General features: G+C 37.9%; 1 protein-coding gene across 1 annotated transcript in view; it reads right to left on the reverse strand.

Annotated features, from left to right (window-relative positions):
* Positions 1-22405, reverse strand: part of MROH2B (maestro heat like repeat family member 2B) — a 75347-nt gene that overhangs the window by 11680 nt on the left and 41262 nt on the right. The window contains exons 22-32 of the mRNA XM_050793403.1: positions 18481-18507; positions 17676-17795; positions 17377-17456; positions 9669-9804; positions 9477-9572; positions 9131-9220; positions 8635-8755; positions 6155-6252; positions 3620-3772; positions 961-1118; positions 319-445 (exon numbers count right to left, since the gene is read on the reverse strand). Coding sequence (XP_050649360.1) covers positions 319-445; positions 961-1118; positions 3620-3772; positions 6155-6252; positions 8635-8755; positions 9131-9220; positions 9477-9572; positions 9669-9804; positions 17377-17456; positions 17676-17795; positions 18481-18507 — 1206 coding nt within the window. The remainder of the gene's footprint in view (positions 1-318; positions 446-960; positions 1119-3619; positions 3773-6154; positions 6253-8634; positions 8756-9130; positions 9221-9476; positions 9573-9668; positions 9805-17376; positions 17457-17675; positions 17796-18480; positions 18508-22405) is intronic.

Here is a 22405-nt window from a genome sequence, read left to right on the forward strand (position 1 = left end):
CTGCCAGGGGATACTAGTCATGTAAAATAAAATGTTTTCAGCACTGGGGTTTTTCGACAAAAAAGGGTCCTTCGGATATCTTCTAGACTAATCTAGAAATATAGATACATAGATTTTGGGGGTGGGGGTTGATGAGAAATTTGCTTCTAAAAATGATCAGCCACAGACAAAAGTACAGCCATAACTATAAACTGAATAAAGTTAGGGTATGAGAGAAGGAGGTGTCATTAATGTGAGAGCACCAAGCTCCAGGTGGGGATAGATCATAGAGGATGGCGCAGTCTCAGGCAAGTGATGGGTTCAGGCTGTCCAACTCACTGAAATTGCCTCAACCCTGGCGATGTCATCTTCTAACTCGGTCTCCAGTTTGTCTATTAAGGCTTGCAAGAGTTTCCCACTGGAGGCTGGCTTTTCAGCCAGCGCCTTCCACAGTGTCTTTGTGTCCCTAGGGTGGCAAAGCAGGAAATTGGTAGATAAAGCACAACCCCTCAGGCTCTAAGCTTCTCCATCTGACTCACTCTAAAATCACATTATGACTAATCACAATTTCAAGGGCAGATGGACATGCTGCCATGCTTGGGGATAAGAAAGATGTTTTACGTAACAATTCAGCAACCTAGCCTTGGGTTACAGAACTTTGTTAAAGTCCACTAAGATGGGAACCTCTCATGTAGGTGCATTCTAGGCCACCAGAAAGAGGAGAATATTCACTTTTTAATATTCTCTTATTCCTATGGCATATGGTTAAAAATATTATTATGCAATACATATATATCTTATATATATGAAAAGCACTTGGAAAAACCTCATTTGTGATTCAAATACCAATTGTTAAATTGTTATTCAGATGAGCTATTTTCAGCCTTTGTTTGCTATCTTGCTCTCAAACCATAAATCCCTCCCCAAGGCCTTTCCGAGTGGCCTTCTCTAGGAGAAGGAATCAGTTCAATAAGAATCTACCTGTCAAAGGGCAGAGGCTTCTGTAAAAGGTTGTCAACAACTGTTTCCATGTGAAAGCTGGCTATCTGGGAGATGGCTTCTAGCATGAACTGAAAACTTTCTTCTTTTTGTCTGAGGACTGGCATGTGATGGTAAATTGTGCTTAAGATCTCCAATAGCTAAAGAGAAAAAAGCGAAGTCAAACATTAAGTTGCCATTTTCCCTCTATGTGAATGACTCAGAACAGGTACCTGTCGTGGGTGGGCAGTTGATGAATTCTAAATAATGTTAAAAATAATAATTGATTTCACATGTGGCCTATTTCTCACTCAGGAGGATTATTCATGAATTGGGTATTTATTCCTAATTCAATTTAGGAAACATTTTGTGAAAGAGTGTATTATGACAGTTGCTGTGTTTGCCATTGTTGCAATTTACCAAAGATGAAAAAGATGTACCCCTTTTGCAAAAAGAGTGAGTGATCCAATAAAAAATATCAATCATAGACCTAAAGTCCTGTACTTCAAGGCAGTCTATGGCAAATGGTATACATGAGGTGCATACAACCAGAATCCAGGAGGAACTGATTCACATTGGAGGGCCATTTGGTTTGGGTCTTGAAGCATTTGTAGCAATTTCAAAAGGCAAGGTGGAGACAGATGGTGGGGAAGGGCATCCTTGTCAGAAAGAAGAAAAACAGATAAAGATGTGAAGTTAAAAGACATGAGAATAGGTGGAGCACAGAGGATTTTTAGGGCAGTGCAACCACTCTGTATGATCTTATACTGGTGGATACATGTCATTACACATTTGTCAAACCCATGACTGTACAACACCAGGAGTGAACCCTAAACCCTAAAGTCCATGGACCTGTGGACTTTGGGTGATAATGATGTGTAATTGTAGGTTTACGGATCATAACAAATCTACTCTGGAGGGAGATACTGATAGTCGGGAGGCTGTGTGCATATAAGGGGAGTGGGTAGATGGGAACTGTGCTTAATTTTGCTGTGAACCTAAAACTGCTCTAAAAAATCTATTTTTTAAAAAATCATGGGAACATGGGCATAAGAAAATGCTGAGATTCCTAGTGTAGGAGAATGGTCCAGGCTGGAGTGTAGAGAGAACAAGGGTAATAAAAGGAAGATGACTTTATAGAAAAGATGAACCCAGATCTCAGAGTACTGAATGCCACCTTTATGAATTTGGATGTTAATCTGTGGGCAGTAGGGAATGATATCACACATTTGGATTTTTGACATGGACAAAGGCATATATCTATGCTAAAGTAACTTTGCTTCTAGTAGACATTTCTCTCTCTTATTTTGGATAGACATTTAAGTTAGACATTAATTTAAAATATATTTTCTCTGAATTACAACTCCTTAGTTATAAATAGCCCCCCTTTATGATTACCACAGATTCCCAGCTCACTGATGGTTGGAGAGTATTTAGGTCTCTATTGTAAGCCTTTGCCTACTGTGTGAACAACTCTTTATGCTATACACTCAAATTTATGGACATTCCACATTTATCAATTTATCAATTTTGGCTGTCCAGTGCCTACCACGTAGTATATACTCAATAAATATTTTCAAAAAGACTTATTGAAAAGTAATCAGCACAGAAGAAATTTTCAATGCCCTTGACACAAAAGCTGTGCTTTGGAGAGTCTTTAAATTGAGAGTAGTTGACTGGACCATAGGGACAAGAACTTCTTTCTCTTACTCCCTTTGAATTGCTTTCATTTAGGTAAAGATTTTTTTTTTTTTTTTTTTTTTTTTTTTTTTTTTTTTTTTTTTTTTTGAGACAGAGTCTTGCTCTGTTGTCCAGACTGGAGAGCAGTAGCACAATCTCAGCTCACTACAACCTGTGCCTCCCTGGTTCAAGTGATTCTCCTGCCTCAGCCTCCCAAGTAGCTGGGATTACAGGCACCTGTCACTATGCCCAGCTAATTTTTGTATTTTTAGTAGAGACAAGGTTTCTCCATGTTGCTCAGGCTGGTCTCAAACTCCTGTCCTCAAGTGATCCACCTGCCTTGGCTTCCCAAAGTACTGGGATTGCAGGTGTTAGCCACCTCACTCAGCCCATTTTTCTCTTCTTATTAATGTTTGAATAACTTGTATTCTATTTTTGACTTCAGAAGAGAAAAGAGAGGTATCTCCACTTGGAGCTCTTAACCAAGCTTCCTGAATTTAAATCTTGTTCACTCTGCTTAACTCTCCAGTTGGGAAGAAGAATTGAGGACTTTCCCCAGTCCAATGGTTATCAGACAATAAACACTATGGGGTGTGGGAGAAAAGCCTGAAGAGTAGCAGTGAAATTAGAAACTCCTGCCCTTGGTGGTTGTCTCTAAGGCATCCACATGGTCACTCTTATCCTTACAGCTCTAACAACCCAGTTTTCAATCATCCAAATGGCCTTGTTTCAAAGATGCTTCCTCTAGCCAGAGTGAGACAGTTTGAAAAGCTTTTATATTAAAAGACAAGAGACGCAATTGAGACAGGACCTCAACATGAGCCTTGTTGTTAAACACACAATGTGGGTCTCTAATGAGGCCTCTTGAGGCTGTGCAAGCCTTTGCATGCCGCCCATCAGTGGACAAACAGAGGCAGTGGCTGACTTGGCATTTTAGAAGTGATAGAATTCTGCTCAGTTGTAAAACTGGCTATCAGTTCACCTGATCTTCCAGAGCAGCTCCCTGCTCCTTCAGGACAGTGATCATCCATATGCCACAGGCCTTTGTGCATGTGGGGTTGAGGCTCTCCAGACCATCCAGCATTTCCTCTAAGAACATCAGAATTTCTTCATTTGGGATGAATTTACTGACAATCTGAAAATGCACCCAGAAAGATTCATGTAATCAACCACCCCATTTTATATCTAGATACTTACAACATGCTGTTATGGTTTGTTTTAGGGTATTAGAAGCCACTGAACTTTTCAACAGTTTTGACTGAGGCCCCAGAAACTAGAGAAAATACTAGAACAGGGCATAGACATGACCTGTTATTACTAAGCAAACTTTCCATGGAGTTGCCTTTTTATCATTTCATATTTATTGAGTCCTAAGCCTGCTAAGGCAATTTCCTCTCTAAGCCTAAAGTTATAGCATACTACATAGGGAAAAATAATGTAGAATGCTTATATAGCAATATATACATTATAAATTCCTTTTACATACATTCATATATCATAGAAACATGTCTTGAATCTGCCACATAATACCTAAACCTTGAGAATTCAGGAAAATCTATCAATATGTACTAATTACCATGCTGAATAGTCAGGTGGTGGACAACGTACATACGGAGTATGGATTATTATGAGCCTTGTTTCTTGCTCTTCCATATTTCAATATTAAGAACAGTCCATAAAAGGTCAATAAAATGGAAGAACTTTGCAATTGTTATCTCTAGGTGCAAGCACTATACAGAATGCTCGGTTGATAGCAGTGTGTGAATTTGAGTGTGTATGTCTGTGTGTGTGCATTAATGAAAAAGGAGTGGGAGGGCAGGTGAAAAGCTGGTGTTTGAATGAGTTCCAGGATCATTATCTGGGGAATTAACTAAGCAAAATGGTAATGATTATGAGTTTGTAGACATGAGAAAGTTCCTACTTACAGTGGTCTTCCCCTTGCATTAAGTGGCCGGATGATATTGTGAAGATATGAGCTCCTTTCCTTGAATATTTGCACATCCAAGCCATTCGCTGAGTTATTATGGTTCTAAGATCAAAGGACTATGCCATGGCTACCATTTTATGTAACTCCAAATGCTTGCCTGTTGTCCAAGCTTCATGATTAGCTGTTTTGTCTCACAGTGGGTTGGATGTTGATTCAGGAGCAAAGGAAAGAAGGGAGCTCATGTTTTTGAGCACTTATTATGTGTCGGGCACCTTTTAAGGCATTTGACATATGTTCCCTTCCTGTCTCCCAAATGGCTTCTCTGTCATTTGCTGATCAACTACTCGTGTCTCTGCTACAGCCACCTTCCTTGGTCCCAATTGCCTCATTTGATAGCTGGAGTCTTGCAGTTTCCTCCAAACTGACTTCCCTAATTTTGCTCTTAACAGTCTACATTCAAGTCTCCACATAGCTGCCAGAGTGGCCCTTCAGAAATGTAAGTCTTGTTGTGTTTTTCCTCTCAGAACCACTGTTAGCCTAGAAGAGGCATTTGCACACTAGGAATATGAGCCCCGTCCTCAAGATATTTCACTTCTCTCTTTAAGTATATTGTCATAACGTACTGATTTTGCTGGATCCTTTACTGCCACCTGTGGAAAATTGCCATTAACATCAATATAAATCTGTAATGTCTACATTATGAGTGATGTTGTCACACATGAGGGTGCCTTTTTGCATTTCAAAATTGGCATAATTATGTGTAGTGGCCTGACTCTTCTCAGAACCCTCCACTGGCTTTTGATTTCAAATAGAGCAAAAAAAAAAGTTCCTTAAAAAGGCTCAGAAGGCCCTTGGATCAGCCTCTGGTTATCTTTGGATCTCATTACTCCCTCTTTCTATACTTCAGGGGCTTTGCACTTGCTGTTTTCCCTCTGTCTGGAATTCTCTTTTCCAGATATTTCCATGATTATCTCTTTCAGGGTGTCCTTCTCCAGAGGATCACTTCTTACCTATTCTTTATTCCCTTTCTTGACTTTATTTTTCTTGGTTGTCATTATCTGATGTTTATTTTTTGGATTTCCTTTACTAAGATGCAAGCTCAGTGAAACAGGAATTGTATTTTCTGCTTTCTTAGTGCCTAGAATAGAGCTTTGCATATGGTAGGTGCTCAGGAGAAGGGAGGTAAGTGAATGCATGACTGAATGAGTGATTGAATTGATCGGCCAGTCCTCACAACAACCACAAAATGGTCTTTTGTTTTTGTTTCTTGAGGATGAAGAGACTGAACTTCAATCAGTGCACACAGAGTGCATCTGATTAACTCCAAAGCTCTTGTTCCTTCCACTCCAACCCACAGCATCCCACATTCTGGGGAAGAACACTTGGTCTACAAAGTTTCCCACCATATGAAATGATCAGTAGTGAGTGTTGACTAGGCATGTGTACTCAGAGTTAGAAAATGACAGGACCATGAGTCTTTCAATCAGCTTGAATATCTATCTTCCTTTGCAGTGGGGAGTATGTAGCTTACCCATTTGGAAATCAATCCAGAATCTTTATATCCACTGGCCACTCCTCCATATTTATTACCTTAGCTATTTTAGAAGAAATATTGATCTGAACCTGCACGTCATCACTTTCCAACCCTTCCTGCAAACCCTGCAGTCTTTCCACTTCCAGGCGAATGCCTAAAATCGACAAAGGGAGAAATGTTTAAGCATTCAAAGACCTGATAGGGGTTGACGAGGCTGGCTACATTTTGATATGACTCTAAATTAGCTGCTGTCTGATGAGATGGTGAACATAAGCGCTAACACATACTGAGGGATTTCTACATGCTGGGCACCATGCAAACACTCTGCATACAACGATCTCATTTATTACTCATAAGCATTATCTGAGGTAGACTCTCCTGTTCCCTTCTTGGTTTTGCAGATGAGAAGGTGGGAACAGAGATGTGAAGACATGGCCCAAGGCACATGGTGAATAAAAATAGGAGAGTCTGAATTTGAGCCCTGGTCTGTCTGACACAAATGCCCAGGCTCCAACTACTCTGCTATGCTGCTATCTCTCTTGGATTTCTATTCTTCAGTGAGCTCCCTCATTGGGGAAACTGAAAAGTAACTATTGTAATGAGAAGTTTACATCAGCAACTGTGTATAAGTGATTGTTGATATCAATTTGTAAATGCAGGCCTAACCAATAAAGATTTTCTGTTTGTTATTTGAATGTATATTAATCATGGAAACTAACACATGAACCATTCTACGGAAGGCAGCCTAGCCCAGTGCAATACACGTGGACTTTGAAGTCAGATGCGCCTGAGCTCAAAACCCAGCTACTCTACTTTCAGTGGTCCAAGTAACTGGAAACTTCTTAATTTCAGATTCTCCCCTTTCAAAACTAAGTGAGAAATGTCCATGAGTATCGATGGGTATTTAATTTAGCATCACACTTGTTACTTGTGTCTAGTAGGTATTTTAGTAGTACATGTTCTTTCTCTCCACTATGCTTGTTTGGTCCATCAGGGAAAATGTCAATGTAAATTACAAAGTATGGGAGTTTTATTAACAAAGAATGTTTGAGGACCGGAATGTTTCATATTTTAGGAAAATGAAGTAGGCTAAAGGAAAAATAGGTAGAACAATAATAGAATCCAAATTCCTTTCTTCCTATGAGTTCCCTACTGGCACATTTCTGTTATTACTGTAATGGTTTTTGTTTTGTTTTGTTTTGGTTTTTTTGAGACAGTCTCCCAGGCTGGAGTGCACAGGTATGATCTTGGCTCACTGCAACCTCTGCTTTCCAGGTTCAAGTGATTCTCTTGCCTCAGCCTCCCGAGTAGCTGGGATTACAGGCATCCACCACCACTTCTGGCTAATTTTTTGTATTTTTGGTAGATGATGGGGTTTCACCATGTTGGCCAGGCTGGTCTTGAACTCCTGACCTCAAGTGACCCATAGACTTTGGGCTCCCAAAGTGCTGGGATTACAGGGTGAACCACCACGCCCAGCCTGGAATGGTTCTTTAGTTCTCACTTCCTTAATTCTGCTTATATATCCTTAATTATCTTCCTATATCCCAAAGGACTTTCATACATACTTTGATTCTGCTGAAGAGTTTTTTCTTTTCTTTTGACTGACTATCTCTCTCCCCCTAACCAAATTCTACCTTTTGGCTTTAACACACTTATAAAATGTGAATATTGGAACTGTAATATCTCTGTGTACCCAGCATTAGAACAGTGCCTGACACATGGAAAGGCACTCAACAAATATTTTGAATACCTAAAAGAATGATGTGTGGAACACAGGCAGGCATGAGATGGCATTAAGTCTAGACTGTTTCTGGCTGCGCCTGCTCTGCAGAACTGCACACACATAATGTAGAGCTGTCCTTGATGAAACATGGACTCAATTAACCTGGACAGGAAGCCCTGATTGTTGGTTTCAGCCTGAGACGGAGGTTTAAAAATTCCTAATATCTGTGATATTGACAGTTATTCACATGTACTTGGAGAGCAGGAGGAGCTCCTGCTCTGAAAATTTACACAATGTTCTGTCTCTTGGAGAGCTTTGAAAGGCACTTAGTACCATGATAATACTGCAATTTTCTCCTGAAGAAAACCATGTGATAGAGGAAGCATTGCTAATATGCCCAATTGCTTAGTGATTTAAATCGGAGACTCTCAAAACATTTTACCTACTTTAATGGATCTTTATAATGCTTTGGTGTTATTATCTCTAATTTAAAAAATGGGAAAACAGAGCCACTGAGGAAAGAAATACTTGTTTCAGATCTAGGAGACAGATTCTGTGATATAATTAAGGTATTAAAACAGAAATTGCTGAACTGGAGAGGGAAGGAGAAACAGAGAGAGAGAGAGAGAGACAGAGACAGACCGAGAGAGAGATGGGGAGGGGAGAGGAGAGGAGAAAAGGAGGAAAATGAGGAAAGAAGAGAGAGGAGAGGGGAGAAAGGAGAGAGACATAGGTGCATAGGAGAAAAGCTGAGAATGAAAGAAGATGGGTTTCTTTTCTTCATTGGTGGGCTCCCCACCTTTCCCTCACCTTTTATACAGAACAGACCAATAGTTGAGCTAGCAGCCGCCTGACGGATGGTGGGCAGGGTATCACAGGAGTGAGGAGCCAGGAGTCCAAGCAGTGAACCAATTTTAAAGTTCTCTGGTGCCTGCAGGATAAAGGAGGCACCCTGTTGTGATGAGGTAGCTTGGTCATATCCCAGGATATTCCCAACACTGGATCTCAAGTCTCTTATTTTCTCTCTGCAGGTCCTTGGAATGAAATCTGGTCTTGCACTTTCTCCTAAAAGATGCCTATTTTTAAGCGCAGTGGAAAAGTAAGCATGCATGTAAAGACAACCCAATAGCTCAATTTGTATGTGTGAGCTGCACCCTGAAGTTAGAGCTCTCTCCAAAAATACTTCAAAAAGCAACTTTGCTCTGAGATGCAAGATCCACCATGCAGGAGTTTTGGATTCCAGACATCTCAGAGATCCCTACTGTTCACAAGCAATAAAGTCTATTCATTCCAGGGGATTACTTACCACAATGTCATTTGTCAGCACTTTCGCGGTGATCTGGAAGGCTCTTTCTCTTTCCCACTCTTTTTGTGAAACAAGCCACATTCGGAGAAGCTGTTGGTCAAAGAATAAATGTTCTTTCTTTAGTATTCTTCATATTCATCTAGTTTCATATTCTCTCTTTCTGTCTCTGCCTCTTCTGTAACAGGGTGCTCGCCTCCCCACAATTTTTAAGTAGATGGCTGTATGTGGGGTGTGGGTGGGTAGAGCTGGATGTCTTCATGTGAGGAAAATGCAGTAGAGTTTGGAGTGAACGTTGAAGAACAGGTTAGGGAGAATGAGAATCAGTTTGAGTAGAGGCTCTACTCACATTAAACATTTCCTGACAGTCCTCTGCATTCACATTATCCCACATCATGGTCTTCAGAAGTTTTCCTAGGGCATCCATGGATCGTTCATAGAGAAACTGAAATCAAATACATGTGTGTAAGTCTCAGGCTGGGGTGAGAAAGTAAGGTCCCACTGCAGATTTTCATTCTGCTTAGGCCTCACTAGTGCATACTTGAATGTGCTCCTTGTCCTTGTCTGTCTGGCCTTCACTTTTCAGATTTTCCAGAGGTGGAAGGGGCAGCAGCCTCCGAGTATTCTCTTCAAGAATGTTAAGGTGATCTTGTAGTGACAGCTGAGGTTTCAGTTTACTGAAATGAGAACCAGGTGGAGGAATGGATATTACAACGACCAACGGAACATACCCAGTGGAGTTCCCAAGAACTGCCAATCACGTCTGACCACGTGACTAATGTGTCACATTTTCTGACATGTTGGGATGTTGAGAGAGGTGGTAACAGGAGTAGGGAGAGATGGGAACGTAGAATCAGACTGCATTGGTGAGCATAGTCAATACACCTCCATTCTTTAGATTGATGAACAAATCACCACTCACTTTGTGTTCCTTAACACTTTATTATATGATCTGTGACCGCTTTAACCCACTTGTTTTCTCCGTCTTGTGTGTGTGTATGAGAGAGAGTGTGAGAAAGAGAGAGAGAGAGAATGACAGAGAGATATATATGTATCTCCTTAACTAGATTGTAGGTCTGCAGCAGTGACTTTTATCAATTTCATGTGCCTTTTCATGTTCTAAATAGTGCCACATATACTATAGGTTCTTATGAATGCACAAGTGAACAAATGACACTGGAGTGTTTCTTCCTTTCTGCCTTTCTTTCAAATGTTTACTATAGACTTCTTGAGGATATGAAAAAGTCTAGACATGACTTGGGAAAATGCACATGTTCAATAAGGCTGAAAAACCCCATTTACTTTTAAATAAATGTAAGTTAAGACAATAAGATACCATTAGTCAGCTACCAAATTAGCAAAGCAATTAAAAATGATGACACCATCAGGGAAATAAGGTTCTCTTAGAGAGGAATAAAATTCAGTACCAGCTGGGAAAGCTCTATGTAGTATTCTCGTCTTTATTGTCTGGCTCACTGCTAATCAATGTATCAAAGTATAATTTATGTATAGTAAGCTGCATCCATTAAAACAATTTTGAGAGATATTCATACTTACGAAAACACTGACGGTTAGATAACCAATATAGAATATTTCTATCATACTTTATTTTTTTTCTATTCCCCTTTGCAGGTTATCTTTTCCTCCCCCTTGACAACCACTGATTTGCTTGCTGTCATTAGAGATTAGTTTTCAAGTTCTACAGCTGTGCTGTCTCTAGCCACATGTGCTGGTGAACATGAGTTGTGGGCTGATCCGGATTAAGATGCAATGTAAGTGTAACACATGGGATTTTGAAGATTTAGTATGAAGAATAATATAAATTATCCAATTTTAAAATACTGAATATATGTTGAAATAATATAATAAATATACTGGATCAAATAAAATATACTATTAAAATTAATTTAATCATTTCTTTTCACTGTTTTAAAAGTGGTTACCAGACAGTTTTAAATGACATATGTGACTTGCATTGTATTTCTACTTGACAACACTCTTCCAGAGCCTGGTTAATTCTTAATTCATCTTCAAGATTGATTTATTTGAAATTTCTACAAACCTCTCTCATTTTGTTAACATGGCAACCTGTACTTTCTCTTATCTTGCCTCTTACCACATTTGGAGAAATTACATGGGTGCTTCTTACATCCGTTTCCCCCAGTAGGCTGAAACTCTGTCAGGGGAGGGTCATATCTTGTTCATCATCACTCTTTTGCAACCGAGTTCACTGACTGATATGACATAGATGCCACTTAATAATATTTATTGAATAAAACTATCAACTATTATACTTAAAAGTTCAGAAAATAATTTTTTGCACAAAGGTGTTCATCAAAGTATTATTTATAGTTTTTAAAATAGGCAACAAGTATATATAGCAATAGGAGGTTGGTTCAGTAAGATGAGACATATTTATACAAAACACTAGGCAGCCATTAAAGATATATTTGTTACCTCAACGTAATCAACACCATATGTTAAAAGCTTATAACTAACATTATACTCAATGGTGAAAGGCTGAAAACATCCCCTGTAAGATCAAGAATAAGGCAAGGATACCATTTTTACAAGTTCTATTTAGCATAGTACTGGAAGTCCTAGCCAGAGCAATTAGGTAAGGAAAAATTAAAAAGGCATCTAAATTAGAAAATTAGAAGTAAAACTATCTCTGTTTAGAGATGACATAGTCTTATATGTAGGAACCCTAATGACTCTACCAAAAAACTGTGAGAACTAATAAATGAATTCAGCAAAGTTGCGAGATACAAAATCAACCTACAAAAATCTGTTGCATTTCTACGTACAACTGATTTGTTAAGAAATGAACAAACTGAAAAGGAAATGAACAATTCCATTTACAGCAGCATCAAAAAGAATAAAGTACTTAGGAATAAACTTAACCAAGTGAAACACAGAAACCCACTAAACATTGTTGAAAGAAATGAAAGAAGGCACAAATAATGGAAAGGCATCCTGTGTTCATGAATTAAACAATAATGTAAAGATGATGAGATCTTAATATTGTTAAGATTAGATCTACAGAGCTAATGTAATTCCTATCAAAATACCAAAGGTGCTTTTTGTAGAAATAGAAAAATTCATCCTAAAATTCACATGAAATCTCTAGAGACCCTAAATAGCCAAAACAATTTTGAAGAAGAACAAAGTTGGAGGTCTTATATTTACTGATTTCAAATTTTTTACAAAAGCACAGTAATCAAAATAGCATGTAACTGGCATAAAGTTAGACATGTAGGCCGGGTGTGGTGGTAGGAATCTGTACTCCCAGCATTTCGGGAGGCTGAGGTGGGCTGACAGCTTGAGCCCAGGAGTTCGAGACCAGCCTAGACAACATGGCAAAACTATGTCTCTACAAAAATAGAAAAATGAGCTGGGTGTGGTGGTGCTCACCTGTGGTCCCAGATACTTGGGAGGCTGAGGAGGGAGAATCACTTGAGCCCAGGAGGTCAAGGGTGCAGTAAGCCGAGACTGTGCCACTGCACTCCAGCCTGGGTGACAGAGTAAGACTCCGTCTCAAAAAACAAAAACAAAAAAAAGAGACATATGAATCCATGGAATAGAATACAGAGCTCATAATAAACCATTAAATGAACTACGACAAGGGTACCAAGACCATTCCATGGGGAAAGGACAATTTTTTAAAAAACAAATTTTATTGAGTATATTTAAGGTTTACAACATGATGGTATCAGATATACATAGGAAAAGGTTACCATAGTGAAACAAATTAACATAGCCATCATCTCACATAGTTATCCATTTCTCTTCTACCCGCTCCCACCTCTGCCCCATGGCAAGACCAAAAGTAGGAGCAGCTATAATCTACTCACTTAGCAAAATCCTTAATACAATACAGTATTATTCAATATAGTCCTAGGTTGTACATTATTAGATCTTTAGACTGGTTCATCAGACTTCCTTGCTACTTTATATCTTTGGACTTACATTTTCCATTTCCCACCCACCACTAGAAAAAAACAGTAGCCACTGTTTTTTATTCTCCATTTCTGTATATCTGACATTTAAAAAAATTCCACATACAAGTGAGATTATACAATATTTCTTTTCTGTGTCTGGCTTATTTTACATAGTATAATGTTGTACAGGTCCACTCATGTTGTAGTAAATGGCAGGATCTCCTTTTTAAAGGCTGAGTAATATTCCATTACGGGCATAAATATCACAATGTCTTTATCCATTCATTCATTGACAGACACCGAGGTTGTTTCTACATCTGAGCTATTGTTAATAATGCTGCAATAAATATGGAAGTACAGATAACTTAAAATTTTTTTAATTTAAAAAGCTATATGGGTACAAGTTGTTTTTGGTTACATGGATGAGCTGTATAGTAGTGAAGTCTGAGATTTTAGTGTACTTGTTACCCAAAGGGTGTACATTGTACCTCAATAGGTAATTTTTCATCTCTCAGGGAGTGCAGGTATCTTTATGAGGTGGTAATTTCATTTCCTTTGGGTATATACACAGAAGAGAAATTGCTGGGTCACATAGTAATTCTATTTTTAATTTCTTTTGGGCCCTCCATCCTGTTTTCCATAATGGATGCACCAATTTACATTCCCACCAACAGTGTGCAAGGGTTTCCCTTTCTCTACATTCTTGCTAACATGTGTTAGGGTTTCTTTTTGATAACAGCTATCTTAGCAGGTTATGAGGTAATATATCAGAGCAGTTTTGATTTGTATTTCCATAATTATGAGTGATATTGAGTATTTTTCATTTGCCTTTTAGCTATTTGCATGTTTTCTTTTGAGAAATGTCTACTCTGGTCCTTCGTCCATTTTTAAATCAGGTTATATATTTTCTTGCTATTGAGTTGTATGAGTTCTTTTTAATTTTGGATATTAACTCCTAATCAGATACATGGTTTGCAAATATTTTTTCCAATCCATAGGTTGCCTTTTCATTTTGTTGACTATTCCCTTTGTGCTGCAGAAACTTTATAGTTTGATGTAGTGGCATTTATTTGTTTTTCCTTTTGTAGGCCAAGCTTTTGATGTGAGGACAATCTTTATAAGAAACGTCGTTGGAAAAACTGAATATCCACATGCAAAAGAGTTAAGTTGGACCCTTATGTTACACCATATGCTAAAATAAACTCACAATGGATCAAAGATCTAAATGTAAGAGCTAAAGCTATGAAACTCTAAGAAGAAAACATAGGGAAAAGCTTCATGATCTTGAATTTGACAGTGATTTCTTGAAACACAGGCAAGAAAAGGAAAAATAGACAAATGGACTACTTAAAAATTATAAACTTCTGTGCATTTGGGGAATACAAAAGAGGGAGTGAGAGTGGGGAGCAAGGTTGAAAAAAGCTACTTATTGGGTACTATGCTCACTATCTGGGTGACAGATTCATTTGTACCCCAAGTCTCAGCATCATGCAATATAGAAACTTGCACATGTACTCCCAAATATAAAATAAAGGTTGAAAAAACAAACTGAAATAAAACTTTTGTGAATCAAAGGATAGAATCAGCAGAGTGAAAAGGCAACTTATTAGATGGGATAAAGTATTTGCAAATCATACATCTGATAAGAGGTTAATGTCCAGAATAAATTTAAAAAATACTATAATTAAACAACAAAACACCAAACAACTTGATTTTAAAAATATGGAAAGGACTTGAGTAGACATTTCTCCATAAAAAATATACAAATAGCTAAAAAACATATGAAATGATGTTCAACATAACTAATCATTAGGATAATGCAAATCAAAACCACAAGAAAATACCACCTCATACCCATTAGAATGGCTATAAAAAACAAAGTTTTGGGTCACAAAAATCAATATACACAAATCAGTAGCTCTACTATATACCAACAATAGTCCCTTTTACAGCAGCTGAAAAAAAATTAAATACCTAGAAATATACTTAACCAAGGAAGTGAAAGATCTCTATGAGGAAAACTACAAAACACTGCTAAAAGAAATCATAGATAACACAAACAAATGGAAACACATCCCATACTCAAGGAAGGGAAGAATCAATATTGTGAAAATGCCCGTACTGCCCAAAGTAATCTACAAATTCAATGCAATTCTCATTAAAATACGATCATCATTTTTCATAGGACATAGGATAAACAATCCTAAAATTCATATGGAGTAAAAAAAGAGCCCACATAGCCAAAGCAATAGTAAGAAAAAAGAACAAATCTGGAGTCATTACATTACCTGACTTTATACAAAACTATAGTTACTGAAACAGCATAGCACTGGTGTAAAAATAGGCACTTAGACTGATGGAACAGAATAGAGAACCCAAAAATAAAGCCAAGTACTTTTAGCCAACAATATGAATGTACTTAACAATACTGAACTGTACACTTAAAAATGACTGATTATAAATTTTATATTTTATTTATTTTGCCACAATTAAACATCAACAAAAACTAAAAACTAAGAAAAGTATGATGTTTGTGAAGAATTGGTGATAATGTGGAAATATGTAAGGTGAAGTTAGAAAAAGCAGGATGAAAAATCATATGCAGAGTAGAATCTCAACTCTGTTATAAAAATGGAGGACTACAAATAAAGACTTAAAGGAATGTATTAGCACATTTTCACAGTGCTATAAAGAAACACCCAAGACTAGGTAATTTATAAAGGAAAGAGGTTTAATTGACTCACAGTTCCACATGGCTCAGGAAGCCTCAGGAAACTTACAATTGTGGCCGAAGGCAAAGGGAAAGCAGGTACGTCTTCACAATGCAGCAGAAGAGAGTAAGCATGTGAAGGAGGAACTGCCAAACACTTATAAAACTATCAGATCTCATGAAAACTCACTCACTATCACGAGAACAGCATGGGGGAAACACTCCCACGATCTAATCGCCCCCTTCCCTTCACACGTGGAGATTACAGGTCTCTCTCTCAACATTTGGGGATTACAATTCGAGATGAGATTTGGGTGGGGACACAAAGTCAAACCACATCAAGGAAATAGACCAGAGTTTTAGCAACAGGGGCACGATGGGTGGTTTTTATTATTTCTTAAAAATTTTGTGTGGTTTCCCAATCTTTACAGAGGACTTCTATTTCTTTTTCTTTTTGTTTCTTCATCTTTTATTTTAGGTTCAGAGGGTACATGTGTAGGTTTGTTTTATGGGTAAATTGCATGTCATGAGGATTTGGTGTACAGATTATCTCATCAATAAGCATAGAACTAGATAGATAGTTTTTAAATTCTCACCCTCCTCCCAACCTCCACCCACAACTAGGCCCCAGTGTCTATTATTTCCTTATTTGTTTCCATGTGTACTCAATATTTACCTCCCACTTATAAAATTAGTGGTATTTGGTTTTCCTGCATTAATTTGCTTAGGTTTATGGCTTCCAGCTCCATTCGTGTTACTGCAAAAGACAGATTTAATTCTTTTGTGTGACTGTATAGTATTCTATGGTGTAATGTATCACATTTTCTTTATCCAGTCTACCATGGATGGACATCTAGTTTATTTCAAGTCTTTGCTGCTGTGAATAGTGCTGCAATGAATATATGCATGCATATGTCTTTATGGTAGAGCTATTTATATCCCCTGGGTATATACCAAGGAATGGGATTGCTGGGTTGAATTGTAGCTCTCTTTTGTGAGATATCTAAACTGCTTTCCACAATGGCTGAACTAGTTTACATTCCCAGCTGCAGTGTATAAGTGTTCCCTTTTCTCCACAACCTTATCAGCATCTTTCTTTGAGTTTTTAGTAATAGCCATTCTGATTGGCATGAGATGCTATCTTATTGTGGTTTTAACTTCTATTTATTTTACTGCAGGGTGAAAATATTATTTTTAAATTGCGCTAAAAATTATTTTCTTTTTCAGGATTATTGCTGCTAACCAACCAGAATGTGATTAGGGCTTTCATAAGATTTTAATTGAAAGTTTAAAATTTGCTTGGAGGCCAGGATCTAGAAAGAGGAATTTCCTTTTGCAGAGAAATTTTAGTCCATATATCAATACATGTAATTCATCTGAGTAGCTCTTCAGTCTCTGTCAGTCATCAAATGACCAATCTCTCAGCCAGATCCGTAACTCTTTGGAAGGAGAAAAAGCCCCAATTTGAAGCTCTTATTAATGAACTATGTTCAGTTTTTGGAGTGTGTACCGAAGTCTGCACTAATAGATGTTAGTTGATCAGGAGGAGGATAATTGGGAAAATACTTTTTCAATAAAAACAACAAACAATTATCTACCTGAGATATCTAATGGCGATTAAGGCTTTCCACCGAACAGGGCTAGCTAAGGAATCCAGGGGCTCGCCTCTAATGAAGTCCTGCAACACAAATAAGGAGATCAAATGTTTCAGAAAGGCTCAGGAAAGTTTCCAGATGCAGCTGCAATCTCATCGGACCATTGGGTGCCCTGGGTCATAAACAAGGCAGAGATCTGTTATGTGGGACTGGTGAAGTCTATTCACTTTTTAAAAAGATAGCCCTGAAGTCTTGGTAATAGAATACTCAGGACCTTCCTTATTCCCTCTCTGCACACTCACCAGCATGTAACCAATCAGCATCTCCTTGTAGGAAAACTGGAACCCCTGATCCTCAGCATCTTGGACAGCAATGCCAATCTCAGTGATGCTTCTTGTGAAACTCATTTGCAGATCCATATCCTAAAGAAAAAGCATTCACAACGCAAGTCAAGGTCTAAGGCACCACACTCAGGTCTATTAACATGTGACCTAGCTTTGAAATATGTTCCCAGACAGGAGTGAGGATCTTTGCTTCCTTTGCCATCTCTACTCCAGACTAGGGTTTAAGTTGCAGGGAAAGTGAGAAACAAAGGTCATTTTTCCTCCCTACCACCCACAATAGAATGAAAGTTCTCTAGAGCAGTGGTTTTCAAACCTTTTTGACCATAAACAACAGTAGAAAACGTTTACAATTCCACCTAATATCTATATGCCCCAAATATGTTTAATACATAACAGAAATAATAGTTATAGTTTTTATATGTAAAGTACTCTGTTATTTCATTAAAGAATTTTTCTGTTTTTGACCTATTAAACTGATTTCATGGTCAACTGGTGGGTCACAACCCAAAGTTTGAAAAACGTTGCTTTAGTTTATAGCTCAACTTCTAAAGACCCTGGAACCAGAATATAGTCCCTTGTTCTGCCCTGGATTAGGATGATGGATTCTGACTTCAGAACTGGATTTTTACATGTTGGAAATCTTTCAAATGGAATCAAATCAAAAGAACATCTTTGCTTGGCATACTTCAGGGGGGCATTTATCTATCTATCTATCTATCTATCTATCTATCTATTTATCTTATCTATCATCTATATCTCCTACCTTGTTCATCACAGACATGCCAAGAACCTAAAAAAAAATAAAGGCAAAATTAGATTCTCAATGAGTAGCAGTCAGATATACACTCAACCCAACAAAATGACCCACCCATCAACCTGAAGGAAAACAGTAAAGCAGAAGGTAGAGTCTTGCCAAGGGGGGTCTTGCCAAGGGGAGGGAGGCAATTCACTTCTTCCATTTTTAAAGTGAGACCTTGTACATTTGCAGAGTCTTTCCCCCAGGTGAATCATGAGTAAGCTGCAGAAGGCAGGTTAGAGACCTCAAGTCTTGGGTTTTTAGCCTTCACAATCATTTAAAGAGGCTCAACAGACTTTGGTAAGGAAGGGTAAAGGCTCTTAGGGAAATGAGAAGTGAAAAATTATAAAATGAAAAGTCAAAGGGCAGCTAACTCTGGAACTGTGAGTACAGTGAGTTCTGCTATAACATTTGTGTTGAAAATGCAGATTTGTTCCAATGAGATTGACATACTGTATCAGAGAATACTTTTAGTACATGCTGAATTCACATTTGCTTGTGTGCAGTTTCCTCGGTGAGAGGAAAGGTGCACAGGTGAACCGAGCCACGTAGGAATACTCAAAGCATACACATGCACACACCCCATGAATCTACCAGCTACCTCAGTTTACTGTGTGTTATGAGTCTTTCCCATCCAAATCTGGTATTACAACAATCCATTAGACTTCACATAACCCTCCTTCCTTTTACCATTTCATAGGAAATTCCAACCTTCATAACTGACCTCAGGTGTTTCAAGGTAAAATGCCATTTTTTAGGTAGCATTTCTGTATTTTTAATTTTTTGTAAAAAATTCCTATTCACTGGCAAAATGATTGCATACACAGGAAACCCGAAAAACTCCACCAAAAGACTGCTGGAGCTGATTAATGATTTCAGTAAGGTTTCAGGATACAAAGTCAATGTATAAAAATCAGTAGCATTTTCATACACCAAAAATGTCCAGGCTGAGAGTCAAATCAAGAACATAATCTCATTTACAGTAGCCACAAAGAAAATGAAATACCTAGGAATACAGTTAACCAAGGTCATGAAAGATCCTTATGAGAACTACAAAACACTGCTGAAAGAAATCAGAGATGACACAAATAAATGAAAAAACATTCCATGCTCACAGATAGGAAGAATCAATATTGTTAGAATGATCATATTGCCCAAAGCAATTTACAGATTCATTGGTATTCCTATCAAATTACCAATGTCACTCTTCACAGAATTAGAAAAAAACTATTGTAAAATTCATATGGAACAACAAAAAAAGCCTGAATAGCCAAAGCAATACTAAGATGGAAGTATCATACTACCTGACTTCAAACTATACTATAAGGCTATAGTAATCAAAACAGCATGGTGCTGGCACAAAAACAGACACATAAACCAATAGAACAGAATAGAAAACTCAGAAATAAAGCCATACACCATATGATCTTTGACAAAGTTGACAACAACAACAAAGAAGCAATAGGAAAAGGACTCTCTATTCTATAAATAATGTTGCTGGGATAACTGGCTAACCATATGCAGATAAGTGAAACTAGACCCTTATCTTTCACTATGTATCAAAATTAACTCAAGATAGATTAAATATTTAATTGACAAGTGGGATCTAATTAAACTAAAGAGCTTCTGCACAGCAAAAGAAAATATCAACAGAGTAAACAGACAACCTACAGAATGGGAGAAAATATCCTCAAACTGTGCATCTGACAAAGGTCTACTATCCAGAATCTACAAGGAACTTCAACAAATCAACACGCAAAGAACAAACAACCCCAATAAAAAGTGGACAAAGGACATGAACAGACACTTCTCAAAAGAGGACATATAAGTGGTCAACAAACATGAAAAAATGCTCATCATCACTAACCATCATAGATATGCAAATCAAACCCACAATGAAATACTGTCTTATAGTGGTTAGAATGGCTATTACAAAAAAGGTAAAAACAAACAAACAAACAAAACAGAAGCTGGTGAGGCTGGGGAGAAAAGGGAATGTTTATACACTGTTGACGGGAATGTAAATTAGTTCAGTCACTGTGGAAAGCAGATTGGAGATTTCTCAAAGAACTTAAAACAGAGCTACCATTCTATCCAGTGATTCCATTACTGGTAATGTACTTAAAAAATAGATCATTTTACCAAAAAGACACATGCACTCATATGTTCATTGCTGCATTATTCACAATAGCAAAGACATGGAATCAACCATGGAGGACTGGATTAAAAATGTGGGATACACACACACACACACACACACACACCCCATATTTACATAGTTTGGCTGTATCCCCACCCAAATCTCATCTTGAATTCCCATATGTTATGGAAGGGACTTGGTGGGAGGTAATTGAATCATGGGAGCAAGTCTTTCCTATGCTGTTCTCATGATAGTGAATAAGCCTCATGAGATCTGATGATTATATAAGTGGGGAGTTTCCCTGCACAAGCTCTCTTCTCTTGTCTGCTGCCACATGAGACGTGCCTTTCACCTTCTGCTGTGATTGTGAGGCATCCCCAGCCACATGGAACTGTAAGTCCATTAAACATTGTTTTCTTCCAAGTCTCAGGTATGTCTTTATCAGCATAGTGAAAATGGACTAATACAGTACATATACCATGGATTACTATACAGCCATAAAAAATAATAATATCATGTCTTTTGCAGCAACATGGATGGAGCTGGAGGCCATAATACTAAAAATTAATGCAGGGACAGAAAACAAAATAAGTGTGAGCTAAATATTGAGCACATAATCATGGGAACAAGACACTGTGGACTATTAGAGGAGGACAAGGGTAAAAAAACTAACTGTGGGGTACTATGCTCACTACCTGGATGCAATATACCCATGCAACACACCTGCACGTGTACCTCCTGTATCTAAAAGTTGAAAAAAAAATTCAATGGGAAATAATTTTGTTCAGATCTATGAAAAGAAATAATCTGTCCAGGAGGGGCTTCTAAACTAAAGAGTGTGTCACTGATGGAGTTTTTTGAGTGTTATGCCTCAACCTCATTTCCTCCTTATGTTTTTACCTATATTATCTTGTGTATATGTTGTTATAGCAGAACGGACTGTACCCTGAAAGTCTATAGTAATGTTTATCTTAATCATTCTTATTTTCTTTCCTCTTTTATTTATTTATTTATTTTTAGAGATAAGGTATTGCTCTGTCACCCAGGCTAGAGTGCACTGGGACTAATGGTATGTACCACCCCACCTGGGCAATTGTTTTATTTATTTATTCTTATAGATGAGGTCTTGATACTTTTCCCTGGCTGATTTCAACCCCCTGGTCTCAAGTGGTCCTCCAACTTTGTCCTCACAAAGGGCTGAGATTACAGGCTTAAAAAATAATTTCTTGTAGAGATGAAGCCACACTATGTTGCTCAGACTGGTCTCTAACTCCTGGCCTCAAGTGATCTTCCCACCTTGGACTCTCAAAGTGGTGGGATTACAGCCATGAGCCACCTTGCTTGGCTCCTCTCTCTTGTATTTTCCTCATAATGTTCCTCAATTACTGACTATAAATTAATGTAACATAAAACATATTTTATTATGTTTTCTATTTTCATCATTGCTTATCAGATTTTGGGGGCATCAGAATCAACTCTTGAGGAGCATGTTGAAAATACAAATTCAGTGATTCAACTCTGAAGACTGGGATTCATTAGGCATCTCTATTTTTGACAGGCTCTCCAGGCAATTCTTATGCAACTAAGGTGTGAGGAAGACTGCCCTATACCCTTCCACTAGCATATACTGATGACTACAATTTCATGAGTCCTTATGAGTCTATTCTTATCACATGTACATATGAATAAATTTGAAGAGCACTTATGCATCAACATGTGGTTTGTGGAGACACAGACCAGAAGCTAAAGGAG

Source organism: Macaca thibetana, chromosome 6 (assembly GCF_024542745.1).
Source record: "Macaca thibetana thibetana isolate TM-01 chromosome 6, ASM2454274v1, whole genome shotgun sequence".
In the NCBI taxonomy this organism is placed as follows: Eukaryota; Metazoa; Chordata; class Mammalia; order Primates; family Cercopithecidae; genus Macaca; species Macaca thibetana.